At 43.3% G+C, this 13,976-nt stretch overlaps 1 protein-coding gene across 3 annotated transcripts in view; it reads right to left on the bottom strand.

Moving 5' to 3' along the window:
- The window catches only part of CACNA1H (calcium voltage-gated channel subunit alpha1 H), an 81,487-nt gene that overhangs the window by 43,889 nt on the left and 23,622 nt on the right, over positions 1 to 13,976 (bottom strand). For all 3 annotated transcript variants that reach the window (XM_053471718.1, XM_053471720.1, XM_053471719.1), the window contains exons 7-8: positions 13,004 to 13,793; positions 9,452 to 9,849 (exon numbers count right to left, since the gene is read on the bottom strand). In XM_053471718.1, the coding sequence (XP_053327693.1) occupies positions 9,452 to 9,849; positions 13,004 to 13,793 (1,188 nt within the window). The remainder of the gene's footprint in view (positions 1 to 9,451; positions 9,850 to 13,003; positions 13,794 to 13,976) is intronic.

Here is a 13,976-nt window from a genome sequence, read left to right as displayed (position 1 = left end):
AAAAATCCCTAGAAAGCTCCATCATTAATAAATATCACGGATTTCTCGCTTCCGAGGAACGCCAGGAAAGAGGGCGATATTTATGTTGTTGCCAGAGAAGCAGATAGAGTTATAAATCAGTGGCTCGTTTAATAACCCCTAAGCTACTGAACATACGGCAGACCGCCGACAATCTGTTACGTAAGGAAAGAGCGCGGAGACACCTTGCAGCAAAATTCCGGCGGTCAGAACTTGCGCGGCTGGGCAGATGTGAGCGATCCGTCTCACTCGCTCCTGATTGCCCGACAGATCCCTGACGCTGCCTATAGATTAGACTTTAGGACACGAGACCCACTGCTGTAACGACTCAAACCTTAATCAGTCGTTGGTCTCGTCTTAGATTCAGGAGCCGTATGTCTATCCCACGCATGTTTAATCCCCTCACTGTATTACCCTCTACCACTTCTGCTGGGAGGCTGTTCCACTTATCTACCAGTGTATCTATTAAGCAACGCATTAGAATAATCTGCGAATCGCGTTCCTGTAGTAAAGTTCCTGCGTCGTGCCACCTTCTCCTCCACATCTCTCATTTTTCTTTGAATCGGCTCAATAAACTCCTCTATTAGAACTCGGCGGAGATCAATCATGAAATGGGTTAGTCGTGGGGATGAGGGGCAACATGCTTCGCTCAAAATGTAAGATGGTAAGAATGCCGGGCCTTGTGGGACTATTGTAAATATTTATATTTATAGCTGATCTCTCACCAATTGTTTCAGACTAAAATTACATTTCCAAAAATATTCTGCTGTTTTCTTTTTTTTACCCCATTTGTAGTTTTTTGCCCCCATTATATAATGTTTTCAGACAGCTGCATATCAGCCATTTGTATGAATTCTGTTATCTGATCCCTAATCTACTAACCCCCCCAACTCCTTATCAAACTGCCTGTGGGGAACAATAGAATGGCTCAGTCTTATTCACCCAGCTGGACTCTCTCTGACTAATGAAAGTCTATGGAGGAATGGACTTCATTAGCATCGCCATAAAGCATCAGCTCAGTGAGGTGTTTGAGCCGGGAAAATCACCCAAAACATCACATGACTGATAACAATGGTGGTCACCAGTGCTGCATACAGCGCTGGGGGTTATATTACTGTATACAGCGCTGGGGGTTATATTACTGTATACAGCGCTGGGGGTTATATTACTGTATACAGCGCCGGGGGTTATATTACTGTATACAGTGCTGGGGGTTATATTACTGTATACAGCGCTGGGGGTTATATTACTGTATACAGCGCTGGGGGGTTATATTACTGTATACAGCTGGGGGTTATATTACTGTATACAGCGCTGGGGGTTATATTACTGTATACAGCGCTGGGGGTTATATTACTGTATACAGCGCTGGGGTTATTACTGTATACAGCGCTGGGGGTTATATTACTGTATACAGTGCTGGGGGGTTATATTACTGTATACAGCGCTGGGGGGTTATATTACTGTATACAGCGCTGGGGGGTTATATTACTGTATACAGTGCTGGGGGGTTATATTACTGTATACAGTGCTGGGGGTTATTACTGTATACAGCGCTGGGGGTTATATTACTGTATACAGTGCTGGGGGGTTATTACTGTATACAGTGCTGGGGGTTATATTACTGTATACAGCGCTGGGGGTTATATTACTGTATACAGCGCTGGGGGTTATATTACTGTATACAGCGCTGGGGGTTATATTACTGTATACAGTGCTGGGGGTTATATTACTGTATACAGCGCTGGGGAGTTATATTACTGTATACAGCGCTGGGGGTTATATTACTGTATACAGTGCTGGGGGTTATATTACTGTATACAGCGCTGGGGGTTATATTACTGTATACAGCGCTGGGGGGTTATATTACTGTATACAGCTGGGGGTTATATTACTGTATACAGCGCTGGGGGTTATATTACTGTATACAGCGCTGGGGGTTATATTACTGTATACAGCGCTGGGGTTATTACTGTATACAGCGCTGGGGGTTATATTACTGTATACAGTGCTGGGGGGTTATATTACTGTATACAGCGCTGGGGGGTTATATTACTGTATACAGCGCTGGGGGGTTATATTACTGTATACAGTGCTGGGGGGTTATATTACTGTATACAGTGCTGGGGGTTATTACTGTATACAGCGCTGGGGGTTATATTACTGTATACAGTGCTGGGGGGTTATTACTGTATACAGTGCTGGGGGTTATATTACTGTATACAGCGCTGGGGGTTATATTACTGTATACAGCGCTGGGGGTTATATTACTGTATACAGCGCTGGGGGTTATATTACTGTATACAGTGCTGGGGGTTATATTACTGTATACAGCGCTGGGGAGTTATATTACTGTATACAGCGCTGGGGGTTATATTACTGTATACAGGGCTGGGGGGTTATATTACTGTATACAGTGCTGGGGGATTATATTACTGTATACAGCGCTGGGGGGGTTATATTACTGTATACAGCGCTGGGGGTTATATTACTGTATACAGCGCTAGGGGGTTATATTACTGTATACAGCGCTGGGGGTTATATTACTGTATACAGCGCTGGGGGTTATATTACTGTATATAGCGCTGGGGGTTATATTACTGTATACAGCGCTGGGGGTTATATTACTGTATACAGCGCTGGGGGTTATATTACTGTATACAGCGCTGGGGGGTTATATTACTGTATACAGCGCTGGGGGTTATATTACTGTATACAGCGCTGGGGGTTATATCACTGTATACAGCGCTGGGGGTTATATTACTGTATACAGCGCTGGGGGGTTATATTACTGTATACAGCGCTGGGGGGTTATATTACTGTATACAGCACTGGGGTTATATTACTGTATGCAGTGCTGGGGGTTATATTACTGTATACAGCGCTGGGGGTTATATTACTGTATACAGCGCTGGGGGTTATATTACTGTATACAGCGCTGGGGGTTATATTACTGTATACAGCGCTGGGGGTTATATTACTGTATACAGCGCTGGGGGTTATATTACTGTATACAGCGCTGGGGGTTATATTACTGTATACAGCGCTGGGGGTTATATTACTGTATACAGCGCTGGGGGTTATATTACTGTATACAGCGCTGGGGGTTATATTACTGTATACAGCGCTGGGGGTTATATTACTGTATACAGCGCTGGGGGTTATATTACTGTATACAGCGCTGGGGGTTATATTACTGTATACAGCGCTGGGGGTTATATTACTGTATACAGCGCTGGGGGTTATATTACTGTATACAGCGCTGGGGGTTATATTACTGTATACAGCGCTGGGGGTTATATTACTGTATACAGTGCTGGGGGTTATATTACTGTATACAGCGCTGGGGGTTATATTACTGTATACAGCGCTGGGGGTTATATTACTGTATACAGCGCTGGGGGTTATATTACTATATACACCCCGAAACAATCTTATTAGATTTAGTCGTTTATGTCCGTCCTGGATGTACTGTTTCCTCTTTCTTTACACAAACTCCGACATCACTTAGAGAAGACAAATTAGACAATAAAATCCAAATGTATACAAAAACGCTTTTACGCTCCAGCAATTAAATCTCCAGAAATCAGCCGCTCTGTTTGGCCTCCTTGTTTAATTAAAGGCAATTTTTATTTTCTTGCTCGGAGATAACATTTTAATTTCAAAGTCAAAGATAACCTTCCCCTCTCCTCCTCCTCCTCCTTTCCTTCGATTCAGGAATTTAATGCTCGCTCTTCTGCAAAGAGACTTTCTACCTGTCTTCAATGTGACAAGAAAGTCATTTGGAGAAAGAATGGCTCGAGGTATAAATTGAAATGTGCCTGGAGATTTAAGACGAAAAAATAAGAAAAGCGGCAAACCCTGAGTAATTCTGTGTTTTCAAGGCTTGTAACCGCTGTTGGTTTTAGCCAAACGGCTTTTATTGCTAATTCAATACAACCGGGTGCATGCGCCATAAATATCAAAAATATATGTGAGGGATCCGTCCCGCATAATCCACTGAAAATACGCAGCTTCGCTCCCTGCTGATTTCTTAAGGGTGTTCTACGCACCCGAGCGGGTATTCAGAGATTTAAAAATATTTTTCAAACTATAACGAAAGCTTTGTCTAGAAAGGACGTGGTTTTGATGGTAAAGAATAATATTGTTTGTAAAAACACCTACAGTATGCGAATAAAACAATTCCTCTCACGTGTCCTTGTTTAGTTTAGCCAGTGCCTCTTTGGGTGCCAAAATCCCCGTGTCCCTCTTTCCTCCCAATGCTCTCTTTCCTCCTCTAATGTCCATCTTTCCTCACCTGATACCCTCTTCCCTCCCCTGTGTCCCTCTTTCATCCCCTGATGCCCCCCTTTCCTCCTATAATGTCTATCTTTCCTCCCCTGATGCCCTCTTTCCTCCTCGTGTCCCACTTTCCTCCCCTAATCCCCTCTTTCCTTCCCCGATGCCCCTCTCTCCTCCCCTGATGCCCCTCTTTTCTAGGAGGTCAGAATGTTTGCTGGGTATGAGGGGATTGCAGGGTTCTACAGCCCTAAAAGCCCCGATAATGTGTATAGAAACAGTTTTATAAATTAAACGGGGTAAATAAACCCCCATTATTCTTCTAAATACCCTGCTCAGTTAAACAAATAGCCAGAAGTAGGGCACAAAGTCACATAAAATATCTGGGTAAAGCTCCCACATACCCCCTGAAACAAAAGTGCCCCTGTCTGGCTATCGATAGAGCACCGGGGTCACCCTGCACACACATAATTAGCCTCCCTCTCTGTTTGCCTCCTCAGTGTCTCCGGCTGCTGGGGACTACAAGGTCCAACCAAGAAGCCAATCCCACCCGGTCGTATTGTATCTGCCTTTGTTAAAACGTAGCTATAGGATCTCAATTGACCAAAAAAGGAAACTTGTTGTTATTTGTTCCAAACAATATGTTTGTCTATTCCGGTGCCGTTTCTCAGCTATACGGAGAATTCGCACATAATTATAAAAACACTTCTGGACGGATTTCTTTGTAAACCATAATCTCATCCCCCAAAAAAGATCCTCGATACAAAGACAATGAGAATTCTGAAAAACTATTGTTTGATATTTTTGAAATAAATTTGGACAAAGCTGAAAATTCTAAAGTTATGGAGAACGGCTGCTTCTCCAGAGAGACTACAAGCCTCATCAGCCACGGAAGGGATCTGAGGATAATGGGAGTCTTTACGGCCAGAGTGAGTCTTTACGGTAAAACCATTATGAGCCGTGACCATTTGAAGCTGCCCGTTCTATTCTCCTGGAGAGAAGGCGCGTTTGTTATCTAATCGGATTATCATTTCCTGGTGTTTTGTGGCCGCGCCGCGCCGTATAACCGCCGCTTTTCTCTACACGCCGAGCTCTCTGTTATTAATGAAGAAGATGAGACGTGAAAGTCAATCCGCAGAGGAGACCGACGATCGTAGGAGTCCTGATTGACTTGTAATGACATGTTTAGACTGTGGTCTCCTGTTCATTATATCCGAGTAGATGCGGCTCAGCTGCTGTGTTTACTACAACCTTAACCCTTTGAGTATGACCAGGCCAAAAAAAAAATCAGCAGATCTAGGTTTGCCCTTAAATCTTTGGGTTTTACCCCAATCCTGGGGGCGAATGGGCAGACTCTAAGGGTCATATACTCCATATTCCAAATTTTACTCTAATTTAATGATATCTGAGCATCCCAGTTGGTGCTCTTATCACTGCTTTATCACAGCTGCTTGAATACAGGTGACTTCATTCAGATTATTTTTTGGTTTCCATATGTGAACATTTTAGCTCCATTGGTAATCACTATATTGCAATGTGATGGGCTATTAAAGGGTTAATGTTCATAGAGTCCGCTCATTTAAAAGGTTCTTGGGTCTGAAAATCAGTAGCTGACCCATCCTCCTGCCCTTGGGATTGTCCATCAATTATTTGTGGGGGAACCTGAGAAGAACAGGCCCCAAATAACCCCCCCCCCCTCAAAATGGAACATTTGAGACTGAGCTATCACAGTCTTATTACCCCTCCAGGATATTCCCATAGAGGTCATCCAACGTGGACCATACCATTAGTCCCTAAAAACCCTAAGGCTCCATCTACTTTCCTTAAGCATGAATTCTGGACCTAATCAGCAGCTGGTTCTCCGACAGCAAAACTGGATATGGAAATATATTAAAATTCATACAAAATAAAACCCATCTGGACATAAAAAAAATAAAAATAAAATGTTTGTGCGTAGCCCAGCATGGAGTGAACATAGGCACTGAACGTGGATTTGTGTGTAGAAGATACAGGGACGGGGAGTTGGGTTTAGCCGGATTTTCAAGAGGAGCTTATAGCGGGCAGGAGAACAAAACTCATTAATTAGGGATGTTTCAGATTTCCCTGAAGCCGGGGAAGTGCTATATTCACAGCTGTTCTCTGTTTGAGCTGATTGCCACCTCGGCCCCGACTCCTTGTACATCGCTACGTGTCATCCGCTTTATTCTTAATAAAAGAACGGAAAAATACCCAGAATTTATTATTTTTCATTTTTGTTTTTTTTTTCCATCCCAGTTCGCCTTGGTGTTCTCCAAACATCTGTTCCTCTTTCGGGTTTAGGACACAACATAATACTGTTCCACCTCCTCTCGCTCGGCACCGGTGTAGTCTGCTTGTATAACGGTGACTCATGTCTAACAGACAGTTGTAAACAACGGTTATTAATCCATATTTCTGCATGACATCAGGATCATCTGGCATTTTAGTTTTGACCGCGCGCAATCTGTTTCTTCTCGCGTTTTTTGTCTGTTTGGGGGGATTTTCCAGAAAAACAACAACAAAAAAATTGTCTAAATATAAAGGTGAACAGTCCAAGTCTTGTTCAAACAACAAACACATCGTTTGGACTGCGTTGAACAATAAGCTCGTTGTAACAATGTAACGATGTCATTTACGTTTTTAAGCCCAGTGGAAATTGTCTCCCTGCTCGCATCAGACTCAACGCTGCTTGGAACCATGGATGAAGACATCGGGAGCTTAAATTTAAGACGTTCCTGGGCAAGTTGGCCTGTATCATAAATGTGTAAAAATCTACGATGGTTCCTCCAGTTTGACTCTGGAATCACATCCAGAACTTTAGGTTTCATTTCTTTCCCAGAAGACGGTAAGAACTATCTCTGGTCTATTGGTGGTGGAACGTTTGGAGGGTTCCATATTCCAGTGGTCAACCCAAGAAGACCACTGTAGGTGCTGGCCATTTTTGGGCTACATTTTCTTGGCTTCTGTTGGACATCTTTACTTCTCTTGGGGGTCTTTGTCCCAAGTGCAGTATGAGTAACATGACCACCCAGAAATAAGACTGGGAGAAAAAAAAGGAACTGGAAAATGTTCAGGAGGACCCCATGTTAAAACGGGGGATCCCAAAAAAGTCACCAAATAAGATTGGAGAATGAGGATATAGAACTTCCTCCAGTTGATTCTTATCACCAAGGTGACATCATTCAGGAAAGTACAGCTTGTGTTACATCATCAAAGTCTTTCCCCCACATCTTTGGAGGACCTCTGATGACAGTCCCGTTCCTCAAGGGTATGAAGGGGTTACCTTAGTTTAGTGAGTTTTTTTCTGTTTAGTACATGCGTGGATACACACCAGAGAGTCCAGCAAAAACTTTGCATATTTAAAAGCCGCAGGATAAACATTTTTTTACGTTGACTTCAAATCCAATGCATAAGCTGTAGAAAGTGGCAAAATTGGAACATACAAAGGAGACGTCCCCGTAACATTATTCAACTTTTTGTGCGCTATTATTATTTTTATTATTATTATTTTTTTTTATAGTTGTTTATTTAATATGTTCTCTGTACCCCCTATATAACAGGGTAATAATTCCATAGCATTATAGACATGGCACCCATTTACAGTCTTTCCATCCACAAGGTGCATTTTTGGTAAGCACGGTGCCCCCATTGCTCTGCTGTGACTGTATGACTCCTATAACTCTCAGCCAGCCGAAACTGCTAAGCAAGGTGCCCTTAAGCCTACGAAGGCGGCTTTTACTATTTAAAAATATTCTACTGTTGTAAGTTATCGATCGCTATTTTAGAGGAGGGCTGCCTGAGAGTGACGGGAGTCTCGGCAGAAGTGACAGAACAAAGGGGAGTTTATCCCGCAGCGAACCGAATGGTGAAAATTCCATCAGATCAAAAACTGAGACGCAGCGGAGCGGAAAAGTTGCTCAGAACAAGGCTGCAAGTTTGGAGGAAATTTCCATTGCACTTGAAAGAGCCGGCGAGGTCTTTCTTCAGAGAAAATGATCGGCCACCTCCACAAACAATACCCTCATTTCCACTCCGCGCATGAATGTTTTTATATTTTTATTTTTTTTTTGGGAAAAAGAACCCATCAAAAAAGATTTCTGCATCAAAATAGAAATGCATCTGGCCCGGAGAAACATTCAGTTTTTTTTTATTTCCACTTAAAAAGCCAAATCTTTCATTAGCATTTAAATAAAAAATCTGTATGTATTATTTTCCACCAGAAGCCAAGCCATGCGCAGAGAAAAAAAATTCTTGTGATCAATGATGAGTGTAAGAAAGCCACAAGCCTGTTATTTCCCTTTCCTTTTATATTAGCTTTTTGGACAAAAACCATCGTTTTTTTCTACCCAGACTAAAAACAACGGGGTACCCAAACAATACGATATATACCAAATATTTTTTTTTTCCGTTGCATCTAGTTAGGGTCTATCTTCTGGTAAAATATGGAACTTTCGCCCGGTGTGTTGTGCTGAGTGGGTGTGGTTAACTGGTAGCCCCACCCACTGTTGCCCAATATGCAAATACGGTACGGCATGACTCCTATCATTACATAAACACAGACATGGATGGTGGTACAGCATAACTCCCATCTCTCATCATCCTCATTTCTGTTTGCATTTTGTTGCTTTTTCACTCTCACTTACTCTTACCCACACTCTCTCACACTCCCACTTACTCTTACAAATCCTCACTTAGGCTTTATAATATTCACTCACACTCAAATTCTCTCACTCTCAATGTCTCTCTACCCTATCCACTAACCGCTCCATATCCTGGTCTCCTTTGCCAGAGCTCAGCTTCTTTTCTTGGCTCTTCTTCTGGTGTCTTCTTTCTTTAGGGTTTCTTTCTTCACGCCCAACCATCACAGCTAAAGCCCATAACAACCAGCCATCACACCTCATGCCTCTCTAGTGAACTTACTGCATGCTGTCATATCCCAGTGCTTACCAGAGATGTCAGCGGCTGAAGAGGTAAGTAGTATAGGGGTGGCTGATGCCCTTGCAGGCCTAGGGCAGCTCCCAGCCAGGATATGTCTATGTCTGGTGTATGTTAATGAGAACCACTGATCTACTATTACACCTGACATTTATTCACCAAAAAGAACTGCTACCATTTTGAAATGTTCCAAAGCACTCACCTGTTCGTGATATTCAATGCCCATGCTCAGCGTATTTATCAAGATGGCGATCATAATCCCGCGATTGAAGTATTTGCTGTCCACAATCCTTTTTAGCCGGTTGCTGAATTCCACCCACAGTTTGTAGACCTTGTTGGTTTCCTTTGGTCTCCTGGACTTCTTCCCTTTCCGCACTTGATCTCGTTGGTCTCCATGCCTCAGGTCCTGGGTGAACTCGTAGACCCCGTTGGTATCAGATTCGCAGCTATCAGAGTCGCTGAAGTCCAGCTCTGGGTTGTCCAAGAGCTTTGCACAGTAGCTGCACTTCTGGAGCTCACACATGATGGGGCTGGGCTGAGAACTTTGAATGGAGCATGGTACACTTAAACTGGACAGTTTGCTGGAGCTTCTACAAAGACCTAGAGATGGAAAATAAACATCGGTGAGACAGAAGAGGAAAGCGGGAAGCACAAAAGATCCCAACTGAGAATGGACAATGGACAGTTTGCCACAAGGACAAGAAGGACTACAGACAACCGGTCCCATCTCGGACATACAACCCGGCCGGAATATGGAGTTTAACTTAGTAACAAAGTTACAATGTGACTGTCGAGTTGGTGTCTTGAGCACCAAAACCTTAAGCTGGTCAGCGGGCAGTGAATCTGCCGGGATAAGTTGCCGGCAAGAACCCCAGAATCCTATGCCAATACTTTGCTACCGATCAGTATGTGTCAACGTAATTGCTAATAACTTCAAAGGGAATAGACGTAGCGGGAGTGCCAGCGGGTGAAGTAATGTGATACCCGAGCTGCTAATGTTCAAATAGTTAAAAGGAAGAACAGCCAGGAAAGTAGGGGGGGGGCAGTTAAATATAATTGCCTAGAGAAAAGTGTTACTGGAGAAGTAGAAAAACACATTGCCAGCAAATCCTTAGCTTCCTTTACATTCGCTTTACACATGTAAATCAGCGCGCCAATGCCAGCTATTCTAAACATATCTGCTGTCAATGAGAAAGAAGAAAAGGAAAATAAAACGAGACAGAAGCTTACAGAAGCCGTAGCTCCGAGTGGTTCTTTGTACAACAAAGTAGCTGATGTACCCACCACCAGTCAGCTCCAGTACTGGCTCGACGAAGGGTTCCGGTGGGGTCTAACAAGACCCCCTGGACACATGCACATAAAGGGCTTTCTTGTCACCGATTGGCTACTTCAAGCAGCTAATCAGTGGTGTGAAAACAGGATGATGGAGCTGCAGCTCCTAAAGATAAGTGCCTTATAGGTTTATAGAGTACTATATAGGTTATATATAGGTTAAACCTTATAGGTTTAGAGTACTATAATACTTTAATATGTATTCTTTGTTGACAAGGCTGCATTAGATGCTGGAATGTAGGCCCCAGACGGACCCCGAAGTCTGTGGGTCTACAAGGATTCTAAATAATGTTACAAGGTGTCAAAAATCAGCGTCTGTTCTCCGTCAGCAGCAGATAAGTGAGGGCCGAATTCACACATACGCATGCTGGCGAGTTCCAATAAACAGAAGCGTTTATTCTTTAATCTTCAACAAAGTACAAAAATACTAAAGGCCCTCTTAAAAAAGCTCGATGGGGGTACGTTTGTGTCTCGCCATTGTATAGGTCTAGAAAATGGTGGTCAACTAGGGTTACTGTAAGAGGAACACTTACAAATTTCCACAAATGTACGGTTAAATATCTCTAGGTATCACCGCGTGTGAGCCGAGGACCCAACGATTGTCAGTGTAATATATCTTGGCATTCTAGAGCTCTCGGCCCCCGTTTCTGTCTGCGCTTGAAAACGGAGGGTCTTTTTTTATTTGTCATTTAGGTAATTATGAACGAGAGGGGTAAGACCTAAGTGACGGGGGGCTGCTCCTTAGGGGATTCGATTTTTCAGAGTGTAAACAAGTTTCTTAAAATATGTCCGAATAATTAAATACAAATCTCCCTAATTAATTATTGCCCGTTGTTTACATTCCAGAAAAAGAAATCTGTTTTTTAGTGAAAATTGAGACAGACTGCAATTCTATTTTAGTAAAGCCCTCAATGAACGCAGGTTTAGATTGCTAGCTCTTTGGGGGAGATTAGGAGATCTATATGACAATATGAGGGTAGATTAGGGCAGAAGAGGGCAGGTTTGCATGGAACCAGGTGGCATTTGGATCATAGAAGAGCTGGGTTGGACATGGGACGTTTTAATTTAAATGAGGCAATCCTATATGAAAATATAGGGTGGGTTATGGCAGAAAGGGGCAGCTACCAGGCAGTATTTTGATCCCGTAAGAGTTCGGTCGGACACGAGAGACTACAGAAGATGTAACATGTGGTCGTGAAGGTGTCCTACTTCCGACCAACCTTGATGGACCTCTGGCCGCGTTTGGTATTGGTTCTCCATGTCATACATATTATAAGAATGTGTGTTAACTGGAAAAAAAAAGAGAGGAAACCCTATGTTTTCTCCCCGAATCTTGTTTCTTGTTCTGGGAGCTTTAAACTACAGCAGAACGCAACGTACGTTCAGGCAACCTTGAAGCAGGAGAAACAGCATCCTCTCGCAATCAGACCCTGAATATTAGACGTTAGCCTCTCTTTAACGGAGCGGTTTCTCTTTGGAGCACCACAGAGCTATTTATGTAGCGCAAATGTATGCAATTATCTGTAAGTGTTTACGTTCTCATGGTAGGAACCCATTTCTCATAACTTGATTCCTTCATGCCAAGGTGCGGAGTAATGAGTGACTCAGAACGCTGATTATTACTTTAAGCCATCATTATATACAAGAAATACCCGTCTCAGCCAAGTGAGGAAGCAGAATTCACCGTAATGCCTGGTAATGCGAGCATTAAACCGTTGCATAAAGAGATTTAGATTAGCTAGTGAAAGCCTAAAGAAAACAGGCGTATGACAGCACGGGAGTCATTTGTATGATCTGGGCTTGAGTTGTTGAGTTTACGTGATGGAGATCATTCATTCTAACACACAGATTTTCAAAGAGAAAGCGTGGATACCGAGTTGGTCTCGATACAACTCCCTTTTTTTTCGGCAAAGTTTACAGATCTAGAATCGGAACTTTGCCAAACTTACTGTAAACTGTTTAAAAAGTATCAGCCTGGTAACGTTCCGGAACACGGCACTTCCAGCCCCATCGGTTGGGATCAGAAGGCACATTTTATTTGTGGGGTAAATAAGTAATACTACGGGGCCAGATTTATGATGAAGGTCTTCTTGAATGCTATGGAAAGTTCTTATGGGCTACAAGGTCACATTGGGGGAAAAAAGCTGAAGTTCTAAATAGAGAAGGTCTACGGATCATCTTGCTGGATGATCCCTAATGTGATTTAAGAGTTTATAGATCCCCAGTGAAATGAGGCAGTCTTATTTGACAATATAGGGTGGATTATGGCAGAAAAGCCCATGGAACCAGGTAGTAGAGCTGGCTTGAACACAAAACGTTTTAGGTTAAAATACAGCGGCTAAAACCCAACATGGGGTCGAGAGGGCGTCCTACTTCTGACCAACTATGACCAGTTACTGACTTAATCTGGAAGTCTTCTTACCGTGCTCCCCCACGAGCTGTTGGACTTTTCCATACGAGTCGGTATTTAAACTGATCGGGCTGTTGATTAAGCTCACAGGAATGCTGCCGCTTCTTTTGCTTTTCGGTACCGGAGTGGGACTCGTTTTGATGGCTGGGGAAGGGAGGATGGTCGGATAATTCATATTGGCGTGGTTGGGTCCAGCGTTTAGTTTTAAGTTGGAAGAGGCATTGGAAGACTTGCACATTTTCAGCTGCGGCCCCTCGAGATGGCAATCCGCGTGGTAGATGCTATGGACGGACTCGCTGTTGGATGTCGGGTTCTGAGAACTCGGCGAAGGAGATGGAAGCCTTAGTTGGCTTCCCGACTTCATGATCTTCATTTCCACATCACAGATCTCAGGACTTGACCGGGGCCCCCTGGGACTGCCATTACTAATGTGGTAATGATGGTGGTGATGATGATGGTGGTGATGAATAAGATGATGGATGGAGTTAATCCGCCGCTTGCATTTGCGGCCTCGTCCCTGACCATTCATGGTGCTGTTGGGGTTGACTTTTTTCCTCCGCTTGTTCTGCCAGTTATTATAAAGTCGTAACGTCCGTCGCTTAACCTTCCTGAAGATGTGGCAGATGTATTTGAGCAGCTCCTCGTAGCAGCTACCTGGTTCCGAGAAGCTGGCAATTGTGCTGTCGTTGGAGAGATATCGAGCCCTCTGCTCCTGCATGAGCTGATTCTCCCGCTGCTTTGTTTCAGAAAACTGTGTTGCTATCACAACCAGGCACAAGTTTATCATGAAGAAAGAACCAACCTAGGGGGGAAAAAATGACCGAAAAGGTTCATTAAATGAAAATATTATTATTAAAATATTACAATCATAAGCTAAATATATCAGGTCTATGTATTTAACCCTTCATCCAGATTTTGGACGGACCCCCACCATATGTTTTAAAAGCTACAAATAGTTCTGTTTGGAATTCTGTCTTCACCGATG

Source organism: Spea bombifrons, chromosome 7 (genome assembly GCF_027358695.1).
Source record: "Spea bombifrons isolate aSpeBom1 chromosome 7, aSpeBom1.2.pri, whole genome shotgun sequence".
NCBI classification, from domain to species: Eukaryota; Metazoa; Chordata; class Amphibia; order Anura; family Pelobatidae; genus Spea; species Spea bombifrons.
This window is presented reverse-complemented; position numbering and strand designations above follow the sequence as displayed.